The sequence below is a fragment of the Pleurodeles waltl genome, chromosome 10 (assembly GCF_031143425.1).
Source record: "Pleurodeles waltl isolate 20211129_DDA chromosome 10, aPleWal1.hap1.20221129, whole genome shotgun sequence".
NCBI lineage: Eukaryota > Metazoa > Chordata > Amphibia > Caudata > Salamandridae > Pleurodeles > Pleurodeles waltl.
The window spans coordinates 24,983,739-25,010,783 of record NC_090449.1 but is presented as its reverse complement, the minus strand read 5'-3'; the positions used below and the strand labels follow the sequence as shown (position 1 = coordinate 25,010,783).

The following is a 27,045-nucleotide window of genomic DNA, read 5'->3' as shown; positions in this document are numbered from 1 at the left end:
ATGACTTTCAACACTTCTTTAAGCTGTCAGTGCCCATGACAAGGGATGCGCGGATATGTTCCCACCCACACCAGAAAGGTGGAAGGAGCAAAATATAAATGCATAAACATCACAAAAGCAAACATGCCCGCCCCCTTTTATGAGTGAGGACTCCATGTGTGGTAGTGTTGTGATGAATTCAAAGAATAAGCACAAAATAATAATGCTGACTCTTTAAGGTTGTTTATTGCATGTTGTAAAACAGCTGCAGCCTTCGAGAACCCCTAGTAACCATGCCCCCAAGATGGGGATGGACAACATAGAGTAAATGTAAGACTTCCTTCCCCAGGGATGGTACCGGACCTTGAAAAGATTAGGGGGTCATTCCGACCCCGGCGGTCAAGGACCGCCGGGGCCGGGGTCGGCGGGAGCACCGCCAACAGGCTGGCGGTGCCCCGCAGGGCATACTGACCGCAGTGGTTTGGCCGCGGTCAGAACAGGAAAACCGGCGGTGTCCCGCCGGTTTTCCGCTGCCCAGGGAATCCCCCATGGCGGGATTCCGACCCCCTCACCGCCATCCTGTTCCTGGCGGTTCCGCCCGCCAGGAACAGGATGGCGGTGAGGGGTGTCGTGGGGCCCCTGGGGGCCCCTGCAGTGCCCATGCCAATGGCATGGGCACTGCAGGGGCCCCCGTAAGAGGGCCCACTTTGTATTTCAGTGTCTGCTTTGCAGACACTGAAATACGCGACGGGTGCCACTGCACCCGTCGCACATCCTCCACTCCGCCGGCTCCATTCGGAGCCGGCATCCTCATGGAGGGGTGTTTCCCACTGGGCTGGTGGGCGGCCTTTTGGCGGTCGCCCGCCAGCCCAGTGGGAAACCCAGAATACCCGCGGTGGTCTTTTGACCGCGCAGCGGTTTTCTGGCGGTACCCTCCAGGCGGGCGGCTCCCGCCGCCCGCCGGGGTCAGAATGACCCCCTATGTCATGTTGATTTGTATAGTGCACTAATCACCCGAGGGTGTCTCCAGGCACTTGACCAAAGTGTGCAGTTGTTAGGTCCCAAGATGTATATAGGAAGAGCCAGGTCTTCAGCTTCTTGCAGAACTTAAGAAGTGAGGAGGAGGCTGTGATGTGTTATGGGAGGTTGTTCCAGTGCTTAATTTGTGCTTGTTGTTTCCGGTGCTGAGCACCGGCACTTATTTCTGAGGGCCGGGGCTTATTCTTCTGCCTCAAGCATTTGCTGTGAGCAAAAGGCACATATGGGAAAGACGTAGGAAAGGAAAAACAATAAAAGCTTCACAAAGGGAGAAAGTAGAAAGCTGCAAGAGTGAGCTGAAGGGGCAGGGAGTGGCTTTATATGGATTGAGGAGGCCCGAGATGGCTTCAGGATTGCGCCGCCTCAGTATTCCGTGTTTTGAAATTTAATTGCAGCAGCCCCGTGTTTAAGAGGAGGGCTTTGGGCACTGGCACATTTTTATTTACAAATTAAGCACTGGGCTGTTCCATGTCTTGGGTGCGATGTAGGAGAATGAGCGACCTCCAGTTTTACTGATGGGGGAGTGCCTATGTGAGAGTGAGGCCGAGTGTAGGTGTCTGGTGGGTTGGTGAAAGTGTATGTGTTTGTTCAGATGATTAACACTCGTGTGTTCACTATAAAGTGGTCGGTCTCTGTCCCAGTGTCAACATCCTTCATGACCATTGCTTTTTTATTAATACTTTAGAAATGTCCATTTCTACTTAGCATTACATTTAATGGATTTATCAAACTGTGAAAGGCTCCACCTTAGGAAAAATATAAGCATTGTTATAACAGATTTGTACTTAAAATACTCCATCCTAAAGGCAGAAACAAACAGCTGTGCTGCTTGTGGATGCTGGTGCCCGCAGATAATGATCTCATGTCATACTTTAAACCGAACAGTAAATCTGTTTTTAGATGTAAAACATGTTTTCAGACTTCTTTCCTAGCAGCTGAGATATGCTAAATGGTGAGCTCAGTCATGAATAATGAATAAACAACAAGATTATTCATCGATAATGATTCTTCGCCGACAGCGGTAAAAGGTGACAAAATCGTTTGCACGGGACTCATATATAAAATGCACTTTATGTGCCTTGATTTGTACTCTGCTGGGTCTAGGTTTCTAATGCTTCAGGGTTTCTTCCATTGTGTCATCCAGGCTAGATGTTTGTGTGTGACTAAGAACCTGATTTACAGTTTGGCGGATGGGGTTACTCTGTCACAAACATGACGGATATCCCATCCGCCGTATTACGAGTCCATTATATCCTATGGGAATAGTAATATGGCGGATAGGATAGCTAGCCCTCATGTTTGTGACGGAGTAACGTGTCCGCCAAACTTTAAACTAGGCCCTAATTGAATACTGTCCATCCGTGGTATATCAGTGAACCCCCGACTAGGTGCTAAGATCACTTTCTGTACCAAACCCACGTCCTTGCTAAGCTAGGAGTTCTGTTAAAGTCACTAAGCACCCAGTGCTCTGTGTGGATGACACACGGGCTTTGCCTTTCTGAGAATGGGGGTGAGGCTAAGCTCTTAGGTTTCCAGGGTGCAGCATCCCTCCTGCCACCTTTTCGTATGTGATGTCTGTGAGAGGTTCAGATACCACAGGTATCTGCCATTCATCACCGAAGAGCGCTCCCACCAGGCTCTGTGCTGTATGTTTGACTCCTTTCAAGGTAGGTTTCCCTCTAAACCTAACACAGCCATCTCAAAGACTGTAAGTTTCACCAAATATTGAATCTTCATTTCCACTCCGACTAAGTAACATCAAGTGTTAGTCCTTGAGGACTGGATCATGCCAAAATCTCAGGATAAATGTGTATAAATAAGTCCAAATGGGTTGCAGTTCCACATAAAGGGCTTATGCCCCAAATCTGGCTTGGATTCATGCCTCATCGGGTCTAACCCAAATTATTGTGGCAGGATGCAGCGACGCTTGCATGACCCACTATCATGGTCGACTACATCAGCATAAATAAAACCACATCCAGAGCACACCTTCTGCTGCATCACATGTGAGCAAGTAGAGAAATACAGGTGTCATTATGAACACAGCGGTCGAAACCACCATGTTCATGCTGGCGGTCAAAACACTGACCGCCAGCGTCCCTGGATCCCCGCCGGCCGTATAATGAACATTCCTGGGGGCCGGCGGGCAGAAACATTGTTTCTGCCCGCCGGCCCACAGGAATGCCTGGCCAGGACATTGACGGCGGCTCCGCCGCCAATGCCTCTCTGCGGCGGGTGCTGCTGCACCCGTCGTGCACATCACTGCCCGAAAATCGGGCAGTGACCTGCGCAATGGGGCACTGCACCGGGGCCCCTGCACTGCCCATGCCAAGTGCATGAGCAGTGTAGGGGCCCTCAGAGGTGCCCCGGTGCACCCCTTCCGCCAGCCTTTCCCTGGTGGGAAAACTGCCAGGGAAAGGCTGGAGGCTGAGGAATCAGGAATCATTATCCGAGGGGCAGCACCGCTGCCCTGTTGGATAATGATTCTGACCGCCGACAGGCTGCCTGCTGGAGGCAGCCTGGCGGTGAGTGACGGCTGCTGATGGCGGCCCTCATGGTGTTCTTTATGTGACGGTGTGGCCCGTATGCCGGCTGGAGGGTTTTCCTGCCACCGCCGGCATGGCGGGCCACACCGCCAAGTTCATAATGGCCACCATATTCCTTAACTCCACATTTATATACCTAGACCTACCATGCAATTGTAGTAGTTAGGTCAACATATTGGAGGCAGTCTTTTTTCAATATTTTTTCTGATGGTCGGTTGTTTGACACCATTTATACTGGAACATGCCTGTAGGAAGCCCTTGATTGGGTGAAACGCATTGGCTGCGCTTTTGCGTACATTGACGGAGAACAAGAATAAAACGATATAAAATACAAAGGAATTACCTGTTTTGCTTTGTTATTTCACTGACCTTCTTTTTGTATACTATTGAGTCATGTCGCCTCTCTAATGTAATGGAATGTCTCTAATGTCGCACCATCTGGTAGTTGGCCTATAGGGGTGGGCAATAAGCTGTTTGCACTTAGTGATTATTACACTGGTCAGGAATAGATTCCCTAGCTGCCAATATTTGTTGAGGAATTCTGTGACTGCCAGATTTGTCTATACTGATAGATAATGTTGCCTGGTGCAGTACTCTGTTTCATCCCCAGGAGGAGAGTGACTTTCCTACTTGTCCTGTTTGTAACCCATCTGACCTGGGCCTCTTGTCACTGGGTCCTCGAGGTGTCACTCAGAGGATTGTATGTTGCAATATAAAAAAATTATTTTCATGTTACTATAATGTCACAGCAAAAATATTGCTGACCAGCATTTGGAGAAGGTAAGTGTATAGACATAAGTATTGATGATTTGTTCTTAACGACACATCTACATGGCTTATGATATGTACATATACCGTAAGGGTACATGCATGTGGAGTTTAGTATAGTAAATCTATACTTACACATATATACATACCCTAGTAATATTTTGGTCATTTATATTTGTATGCAATATTATGGTACCAGGATATTAATGACTCGATATTCTGGTACCATACCATAATGGCAGTTACTGCCTCAAAGACCCAAGATGTAGACCAGGGGGGATGTTTATGAATGGTTTGTGCCATGCTTGCGCCACGCAACGTGGAACATGAGTGGTGCCAACCACTAAGCCATATTTTTGAAGCCAAGCAAAGCCACGTTGCATGGCTTTGAATGGCTTCAAAAACATGGCGTAAAGCAATGCAATGCAGATCGCGGTGTTGTTTTACTCTGCCCTGGGTAAGTGTTCCATGGCCATCGCGGTGGGGGTTCACACGCAACTCCCATGGATTTTGACATATTTTCCATATGTACGAGGACTTTTAAACCTGGGAATGCACCAGAACCTTACGCCTCCTAGAGGCGTAACGCGGAGAAATATCTTTATTTCTCCTAGTTTTTTTCTCTTTCTGTGTGTGCTGCAGCACGCATAGAAAGAGGAAAATGCTTCTCAGGATTGTTTTTATGCAGGAAGGTGCCAGTTCCTGCACAAAAACAATCCTGTATGCAATGCAGACACCCTTGCACCATGGTGCAAGGATGCCTGCATTGGCGCTAAGCTTCCTAAAGAGCACCAGCAGAGGGGGAAGGTACACTAAACACACCATATTAGATTGAGACTGTGCATTCCTGCCTTTTCCCTGTGACGCAGTACAGTGTGGCAAGGTGATTTGCTGCGCTGCCCGTGCCACAAAGCCCATAAATATGGGTCAGAGTTCTTCTTGACCAGCGCCCTCATCCCTAATCCAGAGCAACTGTGCTAGAATAAGTAGCCAAAACAGAGCTCCAGCCTGTGTCCCTCACTGTGTAGTCTCATGGCTTCCAGCCCTTGGTCCAGTACAGGGAGAAGAGTCCTGGCCAGGCATTGTGGAGGGTGATGCCACAGCGGACTAAAGGGCTGGTCCATTTTGTATGCACCAGTGCGCAGCATGTGGGCTTGTCAGATGCACTCTGGGCATCAGCTAACCGTACCACAGTGCCACTCTGATCACAGATGGAACTTGTGTTCAATTCTTTGGAAGATATAAATACAAATACATTAAATAAAGCTTTCAGTGCACCTAGGTTCAACAGAGATGTGTGAAAGAAAACAATTGCGAGGGTGAAGTCACAATCTGTATTCACTTTTATCCACATCAGTTGGATTCGTCAATATAGAAATTCTGCTAATAGGAAATGAGGATTAGGGGAGAGTGTGGGCTGCAGCCACCTACAAAAGAGTGGTGAAGACTCAGAAATGTGTAGGTTTGTGGGTGTTCACTAACAATTTTTGGTATAATTCTACCCTGGAAATGCTTGCCTACTTACTCATGTCAAGGGAAAAGGGCCTGGAAAAGGGTGAAAATGATGCTAAAAGTGATGTGACATCAAGATATATTTTCCACATTGATAAAATGTGCGTTCAAATTATGCATACAGAACTGTATACCTGTGAACATTTCACCATACAGAAATACTTATTCACAGACAGTGCTTCATAAGTTCCTTTCATTATTCCTGGAATTCTCGAAAGCAGCAGCGTCCGCCAACAGAACACCGCCAGGCCGTATCATGTGTCATGATACGGTCTGCGGCGGTCTACCGGCGTGGCCGCAGCCGGAATTCCGTCATCCTTCTGGCGGAGTTCCGGCTACGGCCATAATATGGCAGATGGCTGGTAGCCGCAGCGACAGTATTTTGGCGGCCGTCGCCGCGGAGGTAGGCGGTCTGTACCGCCATTGTTATAATGAGGGCCAGATTCTCTTAAATGTAATGTGGAGAGTTGTCTCCTCTGTCTCTCCAAACATCAGAAGTAAAGGTGCAAAGTGGTGGGCATCTTGGATTTAGAGGCCTATTCACATTCCTGTTTAGGTAGCTCCTTTCTATTACTAAGTGGTATAAATTCACCCAAACGATAACGTTAGCAAATGACATCACACACCATTTGAGCCTGATGACATAATAGGAAATGATACCAAATTAACTTTCACCCGTATGACAAACTGTGGTAGGTTTCTTTCGAACAATCTTAACTGAAAATAACTTGAAGTTACAGCGTATCAGTAAACAGTGTGTGCAGATAGTCACTTACTAAAACCAGTAAAAGCTGAATGCATGCTGACCTCTAAATAAGCTTTAGTGAGACTGATTACAGTTTAGGGACTTCCAAGCAGCCAAGGGGGTTGTAAGGAGAAACACAGTGGTCGCATCTGCGACCTTTGGTTGTAGTACTATGACACCACAGGTATTGCAGTAACTATTTCAACTTTTCCTATTTCTGTTTCCATGGGTAAATGATGTGGCTTAACGCTGATGTATCATGCATGCATCATGATGCAAATTTTATGGAATAACTCCTGATCATATCCATTAAAGTGTATTTTCTTGTCTCCCTCTGCCCTCTAACTTTCAGTCGTTCGAGCTTGAACTCAAAATCGCATGACAACATGAAGCTGAACTGTGACTCCACGGACCTGACAGCAGCCATCATCAGCATCCCCACGCCACCTGCCAACACCCCAGATGACAGCCAGCCCTCGTCCCCCAACATGCCGGGTATTCTCAGGAACTCCAACCTCACTGCACACTACGTCCATGAAACTGTGAAGATATCCTCGTTGTAGGGTCGACCGTATCACCATTGCCTTGGCGGTCTCCGGCCCGCGGTACAGACGGAAGGAGACCCACCTGGGGGAAAACCAACGTCAAGACCACAGCCTGCATGGAGATGACACTAGATCACTGTACACTCAGAGGGACACATATGTGTGTATTAATGTGCAAAGAGCTATGTGTTGAGACAACAATGTGTAGTTGCAGCACGGACAAGGGGAGAGATTTGCTGCTTTACTTTGGTGAAGAAAGACTGCATTTTACAAGCTTGCCTGCAGCAAGTCTATGGTAGGGCCAGCCTCGTAGGGAGTTGGAGGGTCACCTTTTATCAAAACTATACAGGGAGCCTGTTTCCAAGGGCAGCTTTTTCCCATTGGACTGAAGCAGACAGAGACTTAATGGCACATCAAGAGGACTGGGCCATCCGCCCCACGTGCAGACTGAATAGATGCAAGTTGCTATCTTGAGCCAGAGTTTTCCTCGTCTCCTCCCCTGCTGCCATAGCCATAATGTGTTCTGCTTTGCAATCACTTTGTTCACATGCATTGAATGCGCAGCACACCCATGTATCATGCATGCCTATCCTGCGCCGCAGGGTCATTGCTTCTATATCACGCAAGAAGTTTGCATCCTGGCCAGCTGTGCTAGCATGCACTGTTAGCCAACCAGCATTCTCAGCCCTTTCACTATCATGGTTCCGGAGCAGACCAACCCATCAGGGCTTCCAACTTTCCCCTTCCCCTCAACTAGCCTTTAATGAGCTGAGCAAGTCATTGATTGGCCAAGTCTCAGTCATTGATGAGCCAAGTCCCATTTATCGATTGGCAAAGCCCCAATGGGCAAACTCTCAGTTGTTGATGGGCAAACCCTCTCATTGATGGACCATGTCCAACTCATGAGTGGTCCAAGTGACACCATTGATGAACAAAGATGCAACCATCAATGGGCAACAACCCAGTTATCAATGGACAAACTCTCAGTTATTGAAAATTAAACACTCTCATTGACGGATCATATCCCATTCATCGATCATCCATGTAACATCGTTGTGGACAAAGTCCTAGTCATCTCTAACAAAGAACCAGTTAACAATGCCCAGGTTGTCAGTTATTGATAGGAAAACCCTCACTTTGAATGGCAATGCCCCAGTCATAAATGATTTAAGTAACGTCACCAGTTAAGAAAGTCCCTGTGATTGATTGGTAAAAACCCATTTATCAATGGGGTACGTCCCACTCATCGATGGGTAGAGTCCCAGCCTTTGAAAGAAAAAGACCATGGGCCTAAATTAGTTTTCGGCGGACAGGTCACTCTGTCACAATGGTGACAAATAGACCATCCAACAAAATCCAAATCCCAATCTATCCGAAGAGATCTCCATTTTGGCGGACGGGCTGTCATCACAGTTGTGACTAAGTAACATGTCTGCCGAATTCTAAGTCAGGGCCCTAGCTGTTGATGGTCAATGTTTACTGCCAGCCACTCAATGTCCACACAAAATAGCAACTCATTAACTTGTTAGCACAGCATTCGCCATGAGCTGAAATCAGTGAATAGCATAGTAGTAAATAAAATGTATTCGGCCACCTAGGGAATCTATTAATAAAGTAACAGGAAAACAAAGACTTTTATATCATCCGAGAATAGAAGATCCTGAACCTTGAAATCATGTGCATGAACAGAGCAGAAACTGTCCAAACGCAAGCATAGTCGTGCCAGTCTCGAATCCTGGGCGAAATATGCCCATTAGCTATCTGGGTGTGGATGAGTTAAAAGTTGCCGACAGTCAGTCACAAGTACAGCTCTTCAGCAGCAGCCCCTACCAGAAGTCACAGCGAAATTTTGAAGCAGCAGTCAGTGCCCACCACACCGCCTTAACCTCCATAAAACGTCTTAAAAGCAAATGTCTTCCTCAAACCAGCAGTACACTTGATACCTCATAAGCACATTCTCTTCACATCAAGGACTTCCCAAAGGATCACGGGAAGACACTGTCATAAGCAACATGTCATTCAGGGATTTGATGCTACTGGAGGCCTGACATTCAAATGTCTGCTTATTTACTCTGGGTGATCTCCGGCACAATGCGCTGAGCACCTGCCAACCTCCAGCCACACAAAATGGCCCTCAAGGTGAGTGGAGTGCCGTAACGTAGCACATGCATTCCCACTCAGTACGTGCTTTGGCATTGCTAAGGGTGCAAGGTTCTTATGCAGGATAGTACGGAATCCTGAGGTGGACCATCCTACGCCAGCCCAAGTGCGGAAACTCAAGGTGAGGAGATAATACCGGATGATGTCCAATTACCTTGATAGAAGTGCGAGGCTGACGCTAGCGTACTAGCGCTCGTGGTCCATGCCAGCGTTTCCTAAACCTTGCTTTGGGCACGCTCAGACTAGTTGGTGTGGCGGCCTGAGGGTCTCATGGAATTTAAACTTCTTTTATCATCAAACTGTTGCAGGTCATTACCCTGACAAAGATTATCCTCATCTTGCTAGTGTCTATTTATTGAAGAAACATAAGAAGTCCATAAGCTTGTTCAGCTCGTTTAACGCTACCATTTTAGACAAAGAAGAAACATTTAGCTATTGAGCTATTTTTTCTTGGGAAACCAGGTCTCTATTAGATGTGCAGACTTTAAAAATCAGTTGACTTGTTGAGAATCAAAGGACTGTGGGCCTGATTTAGATCTTGGCGGAGGGGAATACTCCATCACAAAAGTGACGGCTATCCCGTCTGCCGTATCCCATTATATCCCATAGAGATCGTAATGTGGGGGACTAGATATTTCCTCTGCCGAAATTTAAATCAGGCCCTATGTCTTGTAGATGAGGCTATGTTTTGACAAAGTGGAAGTTATGAAATATGATCCCTTGTAGAAGTGTTTTGGCAGGAGCCCTTTTTCACCTCTATCATGATTATCTAAGCACGATATTGCAGTGGTGATTTTCATGCGATGAAAAACAGAGCATGAAGGAATAGTTTGAAGTGCTTCACTTGAAGTCTGCAGGTGATTGATGCCTGAATTCCTCTCTTGAACCTGGTGCTATCAGAATGCACCCATTTTGCCCAAAATTGTCACATGCGTCACATACAGGGGTGCTACACAGTGACTTATTGCATAGTGACAAATCCGCCCCTGCCCCCGTTTGCCAAGTATGGTGTGCACAGGATACAGCTATTCCATGCCAGCTTCCGAACAGAGTGCCCAAGACATACCATAGGAACCTCACTCTCCACCAAGGGCTACCCTTTTACTGCCTTCACGTGCCCTCTCTGCCTTTCTGGGCAACTGGAAAATGAAAGGGGGCTTCGACTTGGGTTACCTAAAAAAGTCAAAATATGAGTGTCAAGAACAATCAATTCAACTAGAAAAGCATGTCAATTAAAACAGTCCATACCACCCGTGCTTCTGGTTGGTTGACTAGGCTGCGAAGTCACTCGCATGGACCAATAAACGCAGAGTTGACTCTAGCCGATTCCAACTTGTGACCCTTGAGGCTACACAGATATCTGCTGTGGACACAACACACAAAGAGCCTTACATCTCTCTGGCACATGACAGTTGTTGTCTCTGTGGACCATGTTGCAGAAACATTTGCCACATTACCAGGGTAAAGTAGCATGCCTGCTGTGCATGCAATCGAGTCAACCAAACCGTGCAAGGACTACAAAATGGAATCAAACACAAACAAAACGGCTGATCCAGGGCAAACCGGAGAATATTTACTTCGGGTGTGGGAAGCTTGATGTGTACAGCGTGCCAGTAACACAGGCGCACAAGTTCCAGGCCATGCCCATGACATATGCCCTGTAAGGGCTCATGGGCTGGAAATGAGGACCACAGGTACTTGCACCTGACGGTGGCATGCGGAGGGTTCACTAATACAGGTAGACAGCGGGCCCCCCCTTTTAATGAAGCAATAATTCTACAGTCAAAGAGGAATTAATAGCTTCTTACTTTTCACAGGGTGCAGGTATAAGCAGGTGGGCTCGTTGTCGTGACATAGCTGACAGTTGTTCTTTATTTGGCGGACTGCCATGAGCCCATGTTGTGTTTTACTCTTTTCACAGACTCAAGCTGCCTTTAATTCTGCCACGGACATGTGGGGTGCACAGTCTCGCGAGACGCGATGTGATGGCCCATTTGGGGGTCACACCTGACAGAAGGGAAAGCACTAGGAATCTAAAGAGAGGCTCAATGTATGTCTGATATTTAAAAATCACAGTGGTGGGAACAAATTAAGTGTAGGATTCAGAAACTGGGCTGGATGTGCACCCAGTCTGAAACAAGCTGCATTTGTGCCGCACACGTAAGAACACGTACATACATATAGATGTATGTTTGTGGATCTGCATAGATCGAAACAAGCCAAAATGCACTGGATTCTGGGTACAACACAGAGAAAGTGAGTCAGTGATTGGGAGGGGGTTGTTTGTGAGAGTGTGGTGGACTGTTGCTTCTTTGTGATGTGGTTGGTGTTCACTAAAGGGGCGTGTCTTCAGCTCCTCTCCAGATTGGAGCAGAGGTGGGGCAGTCCTGATGGACATGGAGATGTTGTTCCAATCATGGGCAAGTCCCGTTGCCTTGTCCTGTTCTGCGCTCATCTACCTTTCTCTTGTGTCATGGCTTCTAGAGACAGACCCATAGCAATAAAATGACCAAAAGGTGCTACATGGCCCTTTCAGGCATTCAAAACTCATAGACTTCCACAGTATCACTGTTTAACCCTGTCAAAAGAATATCCCCACATCAGACTTCTCTGGTATCTCAGGGCATTCCCGTGTGAACAGGTACACTCCCAGGGGAGGATTTCCTACTAAGGGACTCTGTCCTTTCGGATCCGGCTCTAGGCTAGACCTGTCCCTCTCCTGCCTTCTGAATTTTACGCAGGCTCTGAATGTCCCTACCTAGTATAATGAACTACCTATTTGAAGAGCACCTCATCCATAGGTCAGGCTGCAACTCCAGTCCAGTTGTATCTACCTTGACCATGGAACACAGAATGCGTCATCGCTGGGTTACAAAGCCCTTACAATCTAAATTCCTTTAAAGCAAATACAATAGCAAATACCACACCTAGGGCCAGTGTGAACCTTAACACCCTCCATCCCTCCAGTACTGAACCTTCATCTCCCAGATCCGAAAAGGGATAAAATGTCTTCCTTTACTCCAGATCACATCATCTTGCTGTCAGGGCATCCGCGTCCGAGTGGCTGCTATTGCAGTTAAAACCCCTGCAAAGCTGTCATTCAGTGCTGAAAAGAGCTGTTTGCTAGAAACATGAATATATCCCAGCTCACCTGTGCAGTGACTTATGATCTTGGGCGTAGCAAGCGTGGCCCCCACTCGGTGCTGATATCCCTCAGTCTACTAGACCGGTGAAAACCTGGCCAGTTTGGAGATATACAACGGTAGGCCACAGTAAAAGTCAATGTGTTGGACACAAGGTCTATGAGATGTGCCTAGGTTTGAATCAACTAGTGTTGGACAAATACATCTATGCATTGACCAATACAGGAGGCATTTCTGCTCCGGGTGTGGTCCATACCTTCCATTGTGAAATCCAGTGACTTTTACATGCAAATTTACACTAGGGCTGAGCTTAGTGTCACGCACCTCATCATCATCCCACAGCTGATTTGCACTATTTATTTTCCCATTTGTTGCTGTGCCAAAATCCCCTCTCCCCTTTCCTCTCCTGAGCTTTAATGAGGGTGCAGCAGAGCTGCAACACAGGGCTTCCTTGTAGTTGATCACATGTGCCCTTACCTGTCTTGTAAAAGTGACTGGGGTGGTTTCTACACACACACTACCCTGTTTTAGGTTCATGAAAAGTCCACAGTCTTTCATGGTTTAGACATAGTTAGCCAAGGGTTAGATATAGCCAGTCATGGGTTAGGTATGGTCAGCCATCAGTTGTATATGGTCAGCCGTAGGTTGGATAGGTCAGCCGTGGGCTAGGTATGGTCAACCATTGGTTAGATATGGTCAGCCATGGACTAGGTTTGGTCAGCCATTGGTTTTATATGGTCAGCCTTGGGTTAGGTATGGTCAGCCATTGGTTAGAGATTGTCAGCTGTAGGTTAAGTATGGTCAGCCATTGGCTAGATATGGTCTGCTGTGAGTTAGATATGGACGGTCATAGGTTAGAAATGGACAGTCATGGGTTAGATGTTGTCAGCCATGGATTATATATGGCCAGCCATAGATGAGCATTGTTTAGAATTCTGTCTGCCTGGCAGGCCTTTGAGAAATGTGAGGTCTCCTGAAAGGCTGTTGCCTCTGAAAGGTCAGTGAAGGCAAGAGAGAGCCAGGTGTCAGTCAATTTTGCCTCCTGGTGTCAATCAAGGCCAGGGTAGGTGTGGGGCAGAGTTACCTTCAAACCCAGCTGTACCCCAGGCCTAGCAATATTTCAGAGCCTTCAGCCCTCCTGATTTCTCTACAGGCATAGGCAAGAGGGCAGCAACTTAAACTCTTCTTTAAAACAAATGTAAAAAGAATATTTTTGATAGAGTACTGACCCTTCCCACAATCCCCTGAAGTGTGGAGTCCTCAGCAAATCTGAACGGTGCAGGCGTTTGTGCCGCGGGCAGGAGCTCTCTTTGCACCGCAGTTGCATCACCCTACCTGCAGAATCTGCATGCCTGAATCCCTGCGACGATTCCAAGACGTATGCTGTAGAAGATACTTGCATGTCCTTGTCACTCCTTTTTTGGGGGGTTGGGAGGGTGGAGGGTGGGTCATGGGTTATTCTTAACTTTTGTGGGAGGGTGGGCAGAGGGAGAAAGACTGGAAGAGATTTTATATGTATATATATATATATATGTTTATATATATACATACAGATATAGGTTTACATGTATGCAGTCAGACCGGGTTAGTCTTGGTTGCCCGCGTGGCTCACAATCTGACATGGGTTTGCTATATTTTGATTTCCCATTGACAATGTTAGTTAACAATCCACAATGAATGTCCTCTTAGGTCCAGAGTCCAACCAGTCCTACCTATGGGGTGCCAAGCCACTGGAGAGAGCAGAATTCTGTCCAATATCACATTTAGAGGCTGGTATACTTAGCTCTGAAGCCTGTGGCTTGGATGCCCACTGACAACCCCCAGCCCCATCAAACCCTCATCATTTATTTTACTCAGTAGTGGAGAGGAAGTATTGTATAATCATCAGGAGACATTCACTGAGCAGAGGGGATGCTGTATTGGTTTGTTTTATTATTTCAGAAATCATATAGAACTCAATAACATTTTAATTGTCGTTTTAGGCCCCTACATTTGCTTTAATAATTGCTCTGCTGCCCTCTTCAAAATGTTGACTCTTAGATACTTTGCTTTCATTCCTCTGGGGGTTCTTATCAAGTCACACTTATGTCTGTGTCTTAGTACCTGAGCTATCTGTCCCCATATGCAGCGGTGAGTTAAGATTGTTACTTTCTCATCCAACAAGGAGGAAACCAGTAAAAGTAACAAATACAAGAAAGGCTCCCTCTTTAGGTGAATTGTAAAATAAATTCATCATACTTAATGATTGTAGGCAAACCCTAAAGCAATATACCATACCTTCCAAGACCAGTAACACAATTGTATAATTTTAGCATCATTTAATCGTAATCTGAACACCGTAATTTGTTAGTTCCATCTCATTATATCATTATGTCACATTCATTCAAAAGATTGATAATCTTCTGCAACGATAAGCTAGAACTCCCCACTGGGACACTACTTCAGACATATTTGCTATCTATAAATCAATTTGCTAGCAACATATACTTAGATCCTATACCATCCACCTGTTCAGTACTCCCCTGTAAATGGTGTAGTTGTTACAGCATTATCTTTGTTGATGCCACATTTCTGCAGTTTAGAGTCTGCTCTTCACAAGCCTTCTTCAGGGCAACAGTCTTTTATTGGCCAAATCTTTTGCATTACATTTCACGTGGGTCATGATCCCATATATTAAAAGGTAACCTATTCAGGATTCCTTGAATAGCTTCTGAGGATCCTACAGATTATATTCCTGGCACTGGTCTCCTCTGTCAAGGATATGAGAGACATAAAATGAACGAATCCCAATAGAGTATAGTATACTGTAGAAGTATTTAGGTAAGCGGAGTCTACAACTGCTCGTACTAATAACGCCATACCTTCCAATGAAGGAACAAATCCCAGCATGTTGCCCAAGCAAAAATAGCCTGTATGTGTACATGCCTATTCCATCAAGCTTGTAGATAAGGGAGCTTGGCTGAGAACACCCGTCCAGATTTCAAGCGACCAACTAATACATCTTGTAAATTACCTATGAAAAGAGGAAAAAGGTAGCTCTTAAGTGAACATCACTGAGTCGAATATTGGAGATTGCAAGTCCAAAAACATTCACCAGTGCTTTAATGATTCACCTTGAAAGTCTTCCTCCTTTAGGAACGAAGGGCTTGATTCAGATATTGGCAGACGAGTTACTCCATCACAACGGTGACCGATATCCCGTCTGCAAAAATCTAAATCCCATAGGATATAATATCTAGCTAATATCGAAATCAGGCCCGGAGTTTTCAAAAAGGAAACTCCTCAGAGGACACAGAGCCCACTGTATCACCATACTAAAAGCTTATCTCAGGTTTCAAGATGCTAGACTTGATTCCTCAACTGGATCTTCTCTGGAAGCCCTTAGCAGTTCCGGAAGCTACTGCCCCATTGCTTCCTTTGGGGGAACTGCAGTCAGTCCTTCAACCCATTCATCCCACCTCTAATTCAGCTGCAGATGAGATGTATACATAGATAAGCTTCTTCTCATTGTGGATCACCTGCATTTATTGGGTTTCTTTTATGAATGCCAGTTGTCGATGCCCTACTGGGAAGGAATATATTATGCTCCACACTTTCAGTCAAAAAGAGCATTGTGCCTGTGAGATTCTGGTCCATGTGAAGAAGAAGCCAAAGTTATATAGCCGATCTGTTGCCAAGTGAATTATTTCGGACATTTTGGAATTGTATTCCACCCAAGAGATTTTCCACCACTACTGTATTGATTTGAGAATACACCCCCACAATGCTAGACTAAAATCTATTTCAATAAGTTCTAATTGATGTAATCTACTAGGCAGCCTCCTGGACCTCTCCCCACACTTTTCACAACTGTTATCTAGTAGATGCTAGTTCCAGGGCTAGTGCCCAGTTTATTGGAGCCATGCTAGACAATATAATTCAGTACAACATGTTTCCACCACCCCTCCGTATTTCACTCTTAGAAATCTTTTCACACATAGAAATGAAGGGACATATGGACAAAAAAAGGAAAACAGTTTTGCTCCTGGTAGCAATTCCAGTTCCTTTATTCCTTCTGCATCTTCGCTCTCCGTACCATCCGTAACATGTTTCTGCTCACAGGTGGAAAGTAAAGGACTGAGGAGAAAGAAGCTATGCCAATGGGGTGGGAGCCTAGAAGTGAGTGACACAATCCATCTAAAGAGGTTTGGTCTTCCGGAGGGTTGGACTCCTGTTGAGCAGGCTCCAGCACCCCCAATGGTTTGGACATCCCTCGCGTCCCTCTAAGGGGCGCTGAGGCACTATGGGTATGTCAGTTAATACAGTGAGTAACTTAATTTTGTTCCACGCAGAGGTTGTGGTCCTTGTTTTTGTGGTGTGCGTTGTTCACCGCCTTCTTGCTTCATGCAGTGATGGTGAGCGACCAAAGTCCTTGTGCCAGGTTAGACACAGCCACTCATGGTCCAAAGCGGCACCAGTAATGGGGGAGTCACCGTGAATGAGGCCCTTGTCAATCATTCATTCATTCAGTTTAGATGGATACAGCGAATGCCTCAGTTCGATTACTCGCTTAGAAGACGCTTGGTTGTCCTCTGTGCCCCCCTCCTTGTAAAGCAGTGACCCCCCCTCTGCTCATTCACGCCTCAGAGGTCTATAAATGACACACAACAAACCACACAACTACTGCCAAACATGTGACCCTAACAAATGGAAAACTGTGTCTCAATGGCCTCGAAAGAAAAGTCAATGGAAGGTCAGGAGAAAGCAAATCACAAGTAGATTGCAGATTATATCCCGAATAAATTGGATTTGAGGAAGTTAAAATGGTGATCTGCAATAAGGTTTTAACGCAGAAAGGTCTTTTCTGTTTGTAGTGTGTGGTGTCTGCAATCAGAGAGGGTTTTTAAGAAAACATGGCTGCGGATTAACCAGGTCTGACTGTATGTATACAATGCAATGTACATAGAGGAAAACACTAAATTGGACCTGACATGTACAAAGAGCAAAACCTGTGTCCTGCAAATATAAGATAATGAGCCGGGGAGGGGTATGTGGGGAAGGGTGTTGGGGTAGTGGGGGCGGGGGAGGGTTATAGGGCGGGGGGGGGGGGGGGGGGACTCACAAAAGAAAAAGCCATGGACTGTGGCCGGAGCATGGAGCTGCCCACTCGGTGCCGTTCTAGGTATCAGACATGCCACGTTTGAGGGGAGCCGTGGCATTTCTAGGGTTCCGGTCCCTTCTCTTCGGGACCACAGATGTTAATAAAATACAGTCCTGCAGCGGTGAGGGCGGGGGCAGGGCAGGACCCCCCCAGAACATTTAGGTACTCCAGGGCGTGTCCTGATAGAAAGTGAAGAGACCTGCTTGACACGGCCTCTCTCCTCGTGTTTACTTTGATTTACGTTACGTTTTGGTTTCCTTTGATTTCTGGCATGTTCGCACTTACAATGATTCTTAAAAAAATACTTGCATTTCTTCTTAAATGTTTATGGTCTTTTTTTGCTTCCTGCTGCGTCGACATATCCAGACGGAGTAACACTGGTTTGCCCCTTGTTTTTTCTGTGTGCACAAGGACTTGGATCCAGGCATCTCCTTGTTTGTTCCAGAGAAAATCTTGGTGACAAAGTGCAAGACTGTTGGAGGGGCTTAGCTTAGAGTGTGAGTCTTTTTGAATTAGGCCAACCTATTCTCTTTCACTCACTCTTTGTTACTCAGAGGACATCGCGTTAATGTGCCAGAGAGATCAGGGGTATGAGAAGCGCGCCTTGCATCTGTGTACATTTGTACAGCACTAAAACCCTAGTTGGGCAGCCAATCTCTCTGCCCTGAACCTTGGGCAAATTGGGATCCAATGACATGCCAGGAATCAAAACAAGTTATGGCTCCCTTGGTGAGCGGAAGACCCCTGGCATGGGGGCGTGGGTCGATCATTTCAAAACTGCTCCCTGCAGACTACAAGTGGCAAGACTTGAGCTGTTGGCACTGCTGGCCTCCTGGTGGAACATGATGGCAGACATCTACCAGCTCCATGTAAGGTGTAGTGCTGGGGTCCTCCCAGGATGGTATCTGCATGCATCCTCCACTCTCTCGGTAACTGCCTTCCAGGTGATACCCAGACCCGTCTTGATGCAAGCCGCGCAGTCCCAGATGTTTCCACCAGTGACTTCCCGAATCTTCTGTCTGTGTTAAGATGGCGCCCAGTGGATGACGACATTTGCCACCAGACTCTTGGTTTGCTTTTACTGATGTGCACACACATGGTATGAACAGCCCGTGCTTGCCAACCTAGGGGTGGGGGAGATAATTATGACTGCTTGTTTGCAGGTGAGATGGATGTGAGAGAATGAAACTACTGTTTATGCATTTGAAGTGTTTATAAATGATTTTGGGGTGCACAAATATGATCCCAGAGGCCCCACCAGGGCAGGCACTTCCTGACAGCCATCTAGCTTTGTTTATTTCAGGCTTTCTTTCTGAGTAGCCTCATTATATACTGAATAATCACAAGGCTCCCAAGCTGTGTGATATTGGACAATGTAAGAGGAGGGATATGGGTTAGGGGAAGACGCGCCAAAGAGATCTGGATTTCAGCACCTCGCAACCATCAGCACGAGGTGCAGCAGTGATGTCCCACCATCAACACTTTGGTTGTTAGATACCTCACAAAGGGCTTCCAGGGAGTCAGGTGGCATCAGTGGAATGTCCTGGGCTTCTCTCCCAGTTCTTTATGCTCAACCTCTCCCACCATGCATGTGACCCAGGAACTCCCACTCCTTTCAGAGTCTCTTTTTGAGATGCAGAAGCCTCATGGTGTCACTAGTGTGACTCCAGAGTTGGTCCATTTACATCTGCGTGACAATGTTTATATGGTCGTAGGGACTTTATAGCCATTAGGTATCAGATACATTTGGTTCTTGCACTGCTTCTATATCTTAACTTTGCTAGCCATATAGATTTCAAGGGTTTTGAAGGGACCTTCCTGTCTCATTAAAGTACTGAGGAAGCTCTTGCTTTCTGCTAACCCTTCACATCCTTTGTATTGGGCTTTGGTGTTAACTTTTAGATGGGGTCCCCCCCAAACCCTCCCCACACTTGTCCACCATTTAGCATTTGACTTTGAACACCACTATTTGGTTCACCTTCACTTCAGGCCGAGGGAGAAGTGGTATTGGGGAATTTCACCCACACCTTTCCAATTTAAATTCCATTAGGATAAGACCTTTAGAACTGACTGCAAATCCATGCTTCTCTTTACCTTGACCAGTAGTACAGTCCTGATGCTGAGGCCTCATATTTGCCGTGCCCAGGCCTCATAACTCCAACTTGGAAAGGAAGCACCATAAGGTAAATGTTGACAAAATCAACCACGTCCACAAAGCTATTATTAATGCCTTGGAGGGCAAAGGGAGAAAGGTGGCTGCATCTGACGACTAACCTTGAAGTGAAGGGTTCCAGTCTTGCTCTTTCCTGTGTATCTAGAAATGTCCTGAGCCTGAAGGTTGGCTCACTGTCCCATGGCCAAGCATTACATCACCTTCATCAGACACAATCCAACAGTGGAAATCTGCAAGGATGCCACATGGAACACTGCGGCGGACACAATATCAGTTTAGAAAGAACATATGGAGCTCCACCATTCACCTCCAACCATCATTTTACTCTTTTGAGGGTTAAATTACGCCTTCCTTTCTCTTTGTTGCTTTCCTGAGTTGTAGGGGGAAAAAGCGGAGAATGGCAGTTTGATTGCTCCGAGCGCAAGGTGAGAGAGGCAAAGGCTTTTGTAGCCTGGACCAACTCATCGGACCAGAATTTGAGAGGATGGGTCGTTTTTCAACATTTGAGCTTTAAAGTTACTTTTTGCAAACACCTACATTTGAAGGGCAAGAACCACAAACATCTAAACACCATTCTTAAGAGGTCAAGGCCATCTCTTAGAAGGGCATGGTGCTGTACCCTGCATACAAACTCTGTGATAGATTACACCAAAGCTAACTTATGGTTCAATTATGAATGGGTCAAAAATATGCTTGATTAATCTCTAATTCTTTCTTTCTCCGAATTTCCAATATCATGGTCATTGGTGACCCCAGGGGATGTCATAACGTCCTGTTAAACGTTTTTAGGGAGCAACATGTAGGAACCCGCGTTCTTTTTTTACAACATCCTTTCTTACATTCAGGATCGGCAAGGATGAGTGGGGAAAATGAAACGCTGAGCTCTATGGCCCTATCGGAACCTACATCGGTCAGACAGTTGTAATTGTGTTTATATAGTGCTTACTACCCCTGACAATGCATCAAAGCAATTTTTGGCAAGAAGCATGCTACTTTGGAACCCAAAAAGGATTAGCGGTGGATTAGTATTTGGAAATATAAGTTCATTTGAGCGGTGTCTGTTAGATGATTTTAGAAAATAAAGCAAACATGAGGAACAAGACATCTGCAGCCTGCGACTTCAACATGACTGCCATGCCTTAACTAGATCCCTCTCGTTGTATCCCAGGAGGACAGTTTCCACGCTAAACTGTTAATGTCATTATCTGGAAAAGCTGAGAATCTGTAATGCTCTAACAAGAGCAATCCTTGCAAAGCGTTCTACTAGCGATGCAGATTGTTTAATTTAAATTACGCTTGCTAAACAGAAAGGAATTGCTGAGCAGTGTCATCAAAAACAGGGCTAAGTAGGATGTTTCCCATTGTCATCCATGCCAGAATTAGGCACTCCCCAGTTCTCATCCAAAGGTAGACCTACGAAGCAGTGTACATGGGTTTGTAAGGACTCACTGAGAATATCTAACTTTGTAGCTTCCGGAATTCACTAACACATCTGCAAAATGTCACTTTATAGTGCAGCCGAATTTAAATGTAGTCAGTTGAGACACAGAAAAGGATATCTCGGTGACAGTGCCATAGTGATACCATAAAACGAAGGATAACTGAAAGAAAGGAAAGATTCCCATCCTAAAATGGCTGCCAAATTTAGCTTGCAAAGTGTGTTATCTCTGATCCTTCTGATTGTAAAGCAACAAATTATGTGTGTGGGATGCTCATGCGTGAGAAAGTGACCAAATCAAGGACGGCCTGTCGTGACAATACCCCTGGAGTATGATGTTATGTGGTATGGGTGACCTCCACAAATTTGTATGTCTGTATGTATTTATGTATATATGTATATATGTGTGCACCAACAAACTGCAGGTCTTCCAATCAGAGGTAATTGGGGGTATGGTACCTCACTTTTCTATGAGTCTCTTGGCTAGGAATGCTTCACATAGACTGCCATGAACATCGATTCCGGGGCAGGGGGCAAAGGAGGAGGGCAGTGGACCTCAGTGTAACTGAACTTTGAAGATATAATTTGCCTCTGTTTTTGATAGTATAACATGGAGTAGCGTGAAGTAGGATCTGATTTATATTTTAGCGGACGGGCTATCCGTCACCATTGTGAAGGAGTAACCCCCTCGCCAAACTCTAAATCAGGACACCATTCTGTGGGCACCACAAAACACCAGACTGCCTTGCGCTGAAGGTCTTGCACTGCTAAACGTGATCAGAAGGGGTACAAAACACACATATTTGTAGTAGGAGGAAGACTCTATCACCGATCACTGTGGCATTAGGGCATCACAAACAAATCAAGGTAAACCAGGGTACGTGAGCTTTATGGTACGAGAAAAATGTAAATAGGAAGTGAGAGGGATGAAAACATGAACACCTGAGGATGGAGTTTATGCAACAAATACTTGCAACTCCTGCTGCAGGCTTCATCATAAAGGCACAATGCACAAACCTCCTGGTGGGCTTGCGCTCAGTCTCCCAGTCTTGCAAATGGAGGCAACGCAGGCGTGTTCAATGCCTGGCCCATCGCTTTCATTATTTCTTCGGTGTGAATTTTCATTATGTTTTTGGGGTCCTGTTTGTGAGGCTAAATCTGGCAGCTGTTCAAAGAAAATGGCCTGATCTTATACTTTGCTTTTTATATTCTCTGGTCTTCAGAGGCTGAAGTTTAAATGTGGAATGGGATATGAAATAAAAGGTCTGTCTCATGTGTGGTTTGATTTAAAATGGAAGGAGCTGACAAGTCAGATGAGAAAGTCTAATAAAAAATACCTAAAAATAAAACAATCTTGTGAACAGGACCATGAGCGTTGTCTATATCTCTGCTTTCATACACTAGCCATTTCTGAGTACCCTGTCAAATCAACAGTCTCCCTGCCCTATTTACTTACCAGAGAACCAACAGCTTTCTATCAGCTGAGCCTCATTTAGCTCAGTCGATGGAGAACTCCTTCCGATGACCCGACAGAGTTGGGGGCTGTTGGAGGAAGGGCATTGCAGGCCCTGTCCTATTTAGGGTGGACGGTATAATGTCCTTTTTATTCCGTCTGTCACCACCAGGTAATGAATTGGTGGTGAGAGATAGAAAAAACAAATAATGACCATCAGATCCAAGGGAAAAATGCACTCAGTCTGTGGGTCATTCGTTATTCGTCTTTCAATAACAAAGTCCCACTTTCCAACTTTTGTAAAGTTTGGTGAATAGCTGAAGACTGTCATCGATCAAACGTTTGGACCTTGACATGATCTACCATTACGGTAGTTCCTAACAAGGTACAGAGATCATCGCTGGGCTGGTGGTGATCTCTAAATTTGACAGATGGTAGATAGTCCTTCAACATGGCAGATTTAATGTCCTCTGCCACTGATGGACTGTACTCCATCTGCGCAACCAGATCAGACCTTTGTTCCTCCAGTTTTGCAGGAGAGAAGTTCCTTGTCTGTATGCAAAAATCTAAAATTAGGGGGCCTGAGTTTCCTGTTAAGGTGTGCCAGCTCCTGTTACAACATTCACCATAAAGGAGATTTCCATTTTCATCTTGTTTTGGGGTTCACCTACTTGTGCCAATGAGAGTGATGTGGCAGCACCACAATTGTGGGGTCAGGTAGGATTCGGCGGCTGCTCCTCCAAACTGCTGGGATGTGGGTGATGCCAGACACCATACCGCAAGTTTGCTGCTGGTGTAATGGGCTCATTGACTGAAAGTGCTCCTGCGCACACTGCAGGACCACTTTTGGCAAAAATGCACAATGCAGGCAGTCATGGGGACTTGAGGCACAAATTAACATTTTGTTTTTAAAAGACCATCCCCCAAAGCGAGGGTTTGGATATCCTTGATGAATTGGTAGTTTTCAATTATGCGTGATTTATAAAGCACACAGCTACCTAAATAAGGCTTCCCAGCCCTAAGCTCTTTATGTAAACATGGGTCCAATCCAGGTAATCCCAAAACGTCGCATCCAATTGTTGAGCCTTAGGGTGGTGGAAACAACCATGTTTTAGCAGTTTATGGAAAACTGTGGGTGAGCTGCTGGGTGTCAGCTTTTGAGGGATAGTCTTCCAGAGTGTAGGACCCACCTACAGAGAAGACCGACCTCCTTGGTGGGATTTCCTAACTGCGGGAACCATCTACAGCTCCCAATTATTTGAGAGGAGCGAGCAATTGGGCATATACCCAGCCACTAGAGATCTCATCACTTCAGGAACATTACACTTTTGCTCCTTCCCAGGTCCATGCAATGCATGTGTGGCTGATCTGAGCGGGAAAAACGGCTTAGGAACCCCTGCGCGAAGTAGGGGTTTGCAATGCCATGGAGATAATGGTTCTACAGCAGTTGGTCCAATGCAATTGTTTTCTGCCAGTAGAGTGTTTAGGCCCCACCATCGATAACAATTCTATTCAATCATCAATAAACGGTGCAGGAGAGGACACAAGAATAGCAGATGGAACAACCACCAATATTTGGCCTATAACCCAATACCAACCTTCCCTGAATGGCCAACTTAATCTAACTGGTGAGGATTTATAAGAACATCCTTAGATTTTTAAAGATCCATGTATGCCGTTCGAAGAGCAATGTTGATAACTTAGCTTCTTTGTAGTGTGGGATAGTGGTGAAAGTCTTCTTTGTATATTCTGGACCATGCTCTTTTTTTGGAGGAATGTTGGAGTCTCACTGTGTTCTGCACCCACCAATCTATACGTCTTCTAACCATCTAAAGTCTCCACACACAAAACATACAATGAAGGCAACTAGGCTTGGACACAGGTTAAAGGAAGCCAATCTTGACTGAGCCGAGTTCACCTGCTACAGACACAAAGGGGTTACTTTAAGACTTAGGTGGCTAGACTGTTAGGCGGCTGGTGTTTTAGACAAATAGCTCCTCCATGTTGGCAGAGGAAGATCCCACCCATTTAAAGATTGCCACCATAGCAGTGATTGTTTTTGCCAAAATTGTGATGACATGTCAGAAGCCAACTTCTGCAGAAGCTCCGTGACAGCAGTTCTGCCATGCCTAGGTACCAAGGAGGGATGCCATCACAATGGCATTGCACCAAAAGCTAACATTAAGGGGAAAAACCTTAGAATCCCTCTGCTGCTGGAAATGGAAGGATGATGGATGTCCTGAGGTCAGGGATGGTACCAAGTCGGTCAGGAGGATTTAGGCTTGCCACATTATATGTCCATGAATGTTTCTGTGGCGGGCCTTGTCTCTTATTACTCACTTCGTTCTTGGTCGATTCTGCTCTGCTCAACTCCAAAGTCCTTGTGGCTCCTGAGTTGCACAGTTCCTTGAGGCTGCCTTAAATGAGCTGGGTTTAGATAAAAATCTTTTTGGTTGGGGATCATCTCTTCTCCTGTCACCAGGCAGTACAGGTCCATGTTCTCCAAGTCACAGTAGGAGAGAGTTTCTTAGTCGAGGGCAATGCAGCAAGCCGGGCCCACTTCTTGGTAAGACAGCTCCTTGAACTTGGCCCCAGGGTTCTCCAGAAGTTCAGATGAACCCCAATTCTTAGATGCATGGAGACAGTGTTTACTCTACTTGGGACATTAGAGCCAACTAAAGCAAGTTTTGCTGAAGATTTCAAACGCTATTCCAGTCAAGACCCAGTGCATTTCCTGGTCTTTCTAACCTTCTTCTCAGATTGTTCTGTAAGGCAGAGGAGGAATGGCCCCAACTAGTCACTTGAGATGTCAATTACATCCAGACAGACTCTAAACTAGTTTGTCAGGGACGAGTGCATATTTCCATCAAACCAGACAGCTATGAAGCTGTAGGGCAGGCACTCAGGCACAAATAAACATGTGGGTTATCACATCCACCGTGGGGTCAAAGACAGTCTGGAGTTAGCTGCCTTTTTCAGGGGCACATGGTGACAATGAGTGGCCTCAATTGATTTCAGAAAAGCTTCAGCCTTCCTATTAAAATTTTGATTTTTTTTATATTTGTTTGTGAATCAAATAGGATACTTAATTATTTGTGTATTTGTTTGGTGAATGGTTGTTTCTGTATTTTTTTCTATTGTTTCGCTGTTCAAATCATAAAAAAATTCTTAGGTTAAGGTCCTTAGCTTCTAGTAATGACTCAGTGGGGTTCTCTACATTCCGATAATGATTCAGTGGGATCCTGGGGATCCAGTAACTATTAAGTGGAGGTCCACAGAAGTCAAAAGGTTAAGAACCACTGTCATGGGCAAATTCCAGCTGGCGGTTCAAAGCTTGATAAAGCCACACGCACCTCTAGACATCCCTTAACTAGAAGCCAAGCTCATCCATCTGGAGGGAGCAACTCTACACAGCCCATAGACTGATCACAATCTAAGCTCCTTCAGAACTAATACTCCACCTTTGCAAACCTCTTGGCGATCTCAGTTCTCTGACATATTCTGCATGATCTTGGCTTATATCAGTTCCTAGCCTCTACCTATGACTTTGCCCGCAGGACTCTATGACCTAATTCCCAGCTCTGAAGATCCGCCGGCTCATGATAGGAGCTTGGTGCATTCAGCCCACAACGTAAGCACTGTTTGTCTCTGTTGTGCCTTCGTGAGGTCATGGACAAGCAATGTACCTCTTGAACTTTCTTCTCAAGGTACATAATCGTTGACAGTAGACTTGTGATTGGAAGGCATTCAGGCGTAGCTTAGCTGGCACTAGTTGGGTTTGCAGCACTTTTGGTGTAGACCACTGTGGGGAGGAGCAGAGTTCAATAGATGAGAAGTGGACTGTGGGGCTGAGTTGAGGGTACTGGTGGCTGCTGTCAGTAATCCCAAATCCTGAGAACGCCACAGTTTTGTCTCTTCAGTTGCTCACAATAGGTATCCCGTTTGCCGTCACCTTATCCTTCTGCTCTGTGCGGCCTCTAATCCTGTGAAAATGACCCCTCAGTTCTATTGGTGGTCGACAGACAGCACGTGGCACCTTCTCTCCTTCAATGACTCTTCATTGAAATCCTCATCAAAGCTGTTCTGCAATCAGGGATGGCCATAAATTGGAATGACTGGGACAGCGCCCTAGGCAGAAAGAAAATTTGGTGTTTGTTTTGGGTCATTGCTGTGCGACAGTAGGGGTGTGAGGAAGATTGTAGTAGGGCAGGGGGTTGATTGTGTGCTAACAATTACACTGAGGTACATTAAGGGCTGATTACAAACTCTTTAACGGGACCCAACTGAGACCAAGTGGGATAGGCGACCTGCTGTGTGCATGACATTAAGTTAGACAGCTCTCTGCTGCGCCCCTCGGAATATTGGCGCCCCGGACCTGGACCCATCTCACCCATGCCAAAGGCCA

The 27,045-nt window shown here is 45.9% G+C and overlaps 1 protein-coding gene across 1 annotated transcript in view; it reads left to right on the top strand.

The window, feature by feature from the left end:
- The window catches only part of LOC138262292 (A-type voltage-gated potassium channel KCND1-like), a 63,178-nt gene extending 49,325 nt beyond the window's left edge, over window positions 1-13,853 (top strand). Inside the window, exon 4 of the mRNA XM_069212191.1 lies at window positions 6,941-13,853. Coding sequence (XP_069068292.1) covers window positions 6,941-7,151 — 211 coding nt within the window. The 3' untranslated portion in view covers window positions 7,152-13,853. The remainder of the gene's footprint in view (window positions 1-6,940) is intronic.
- Window positions 13,854-27,045: the final 13,192 nt, after the last annotated feature.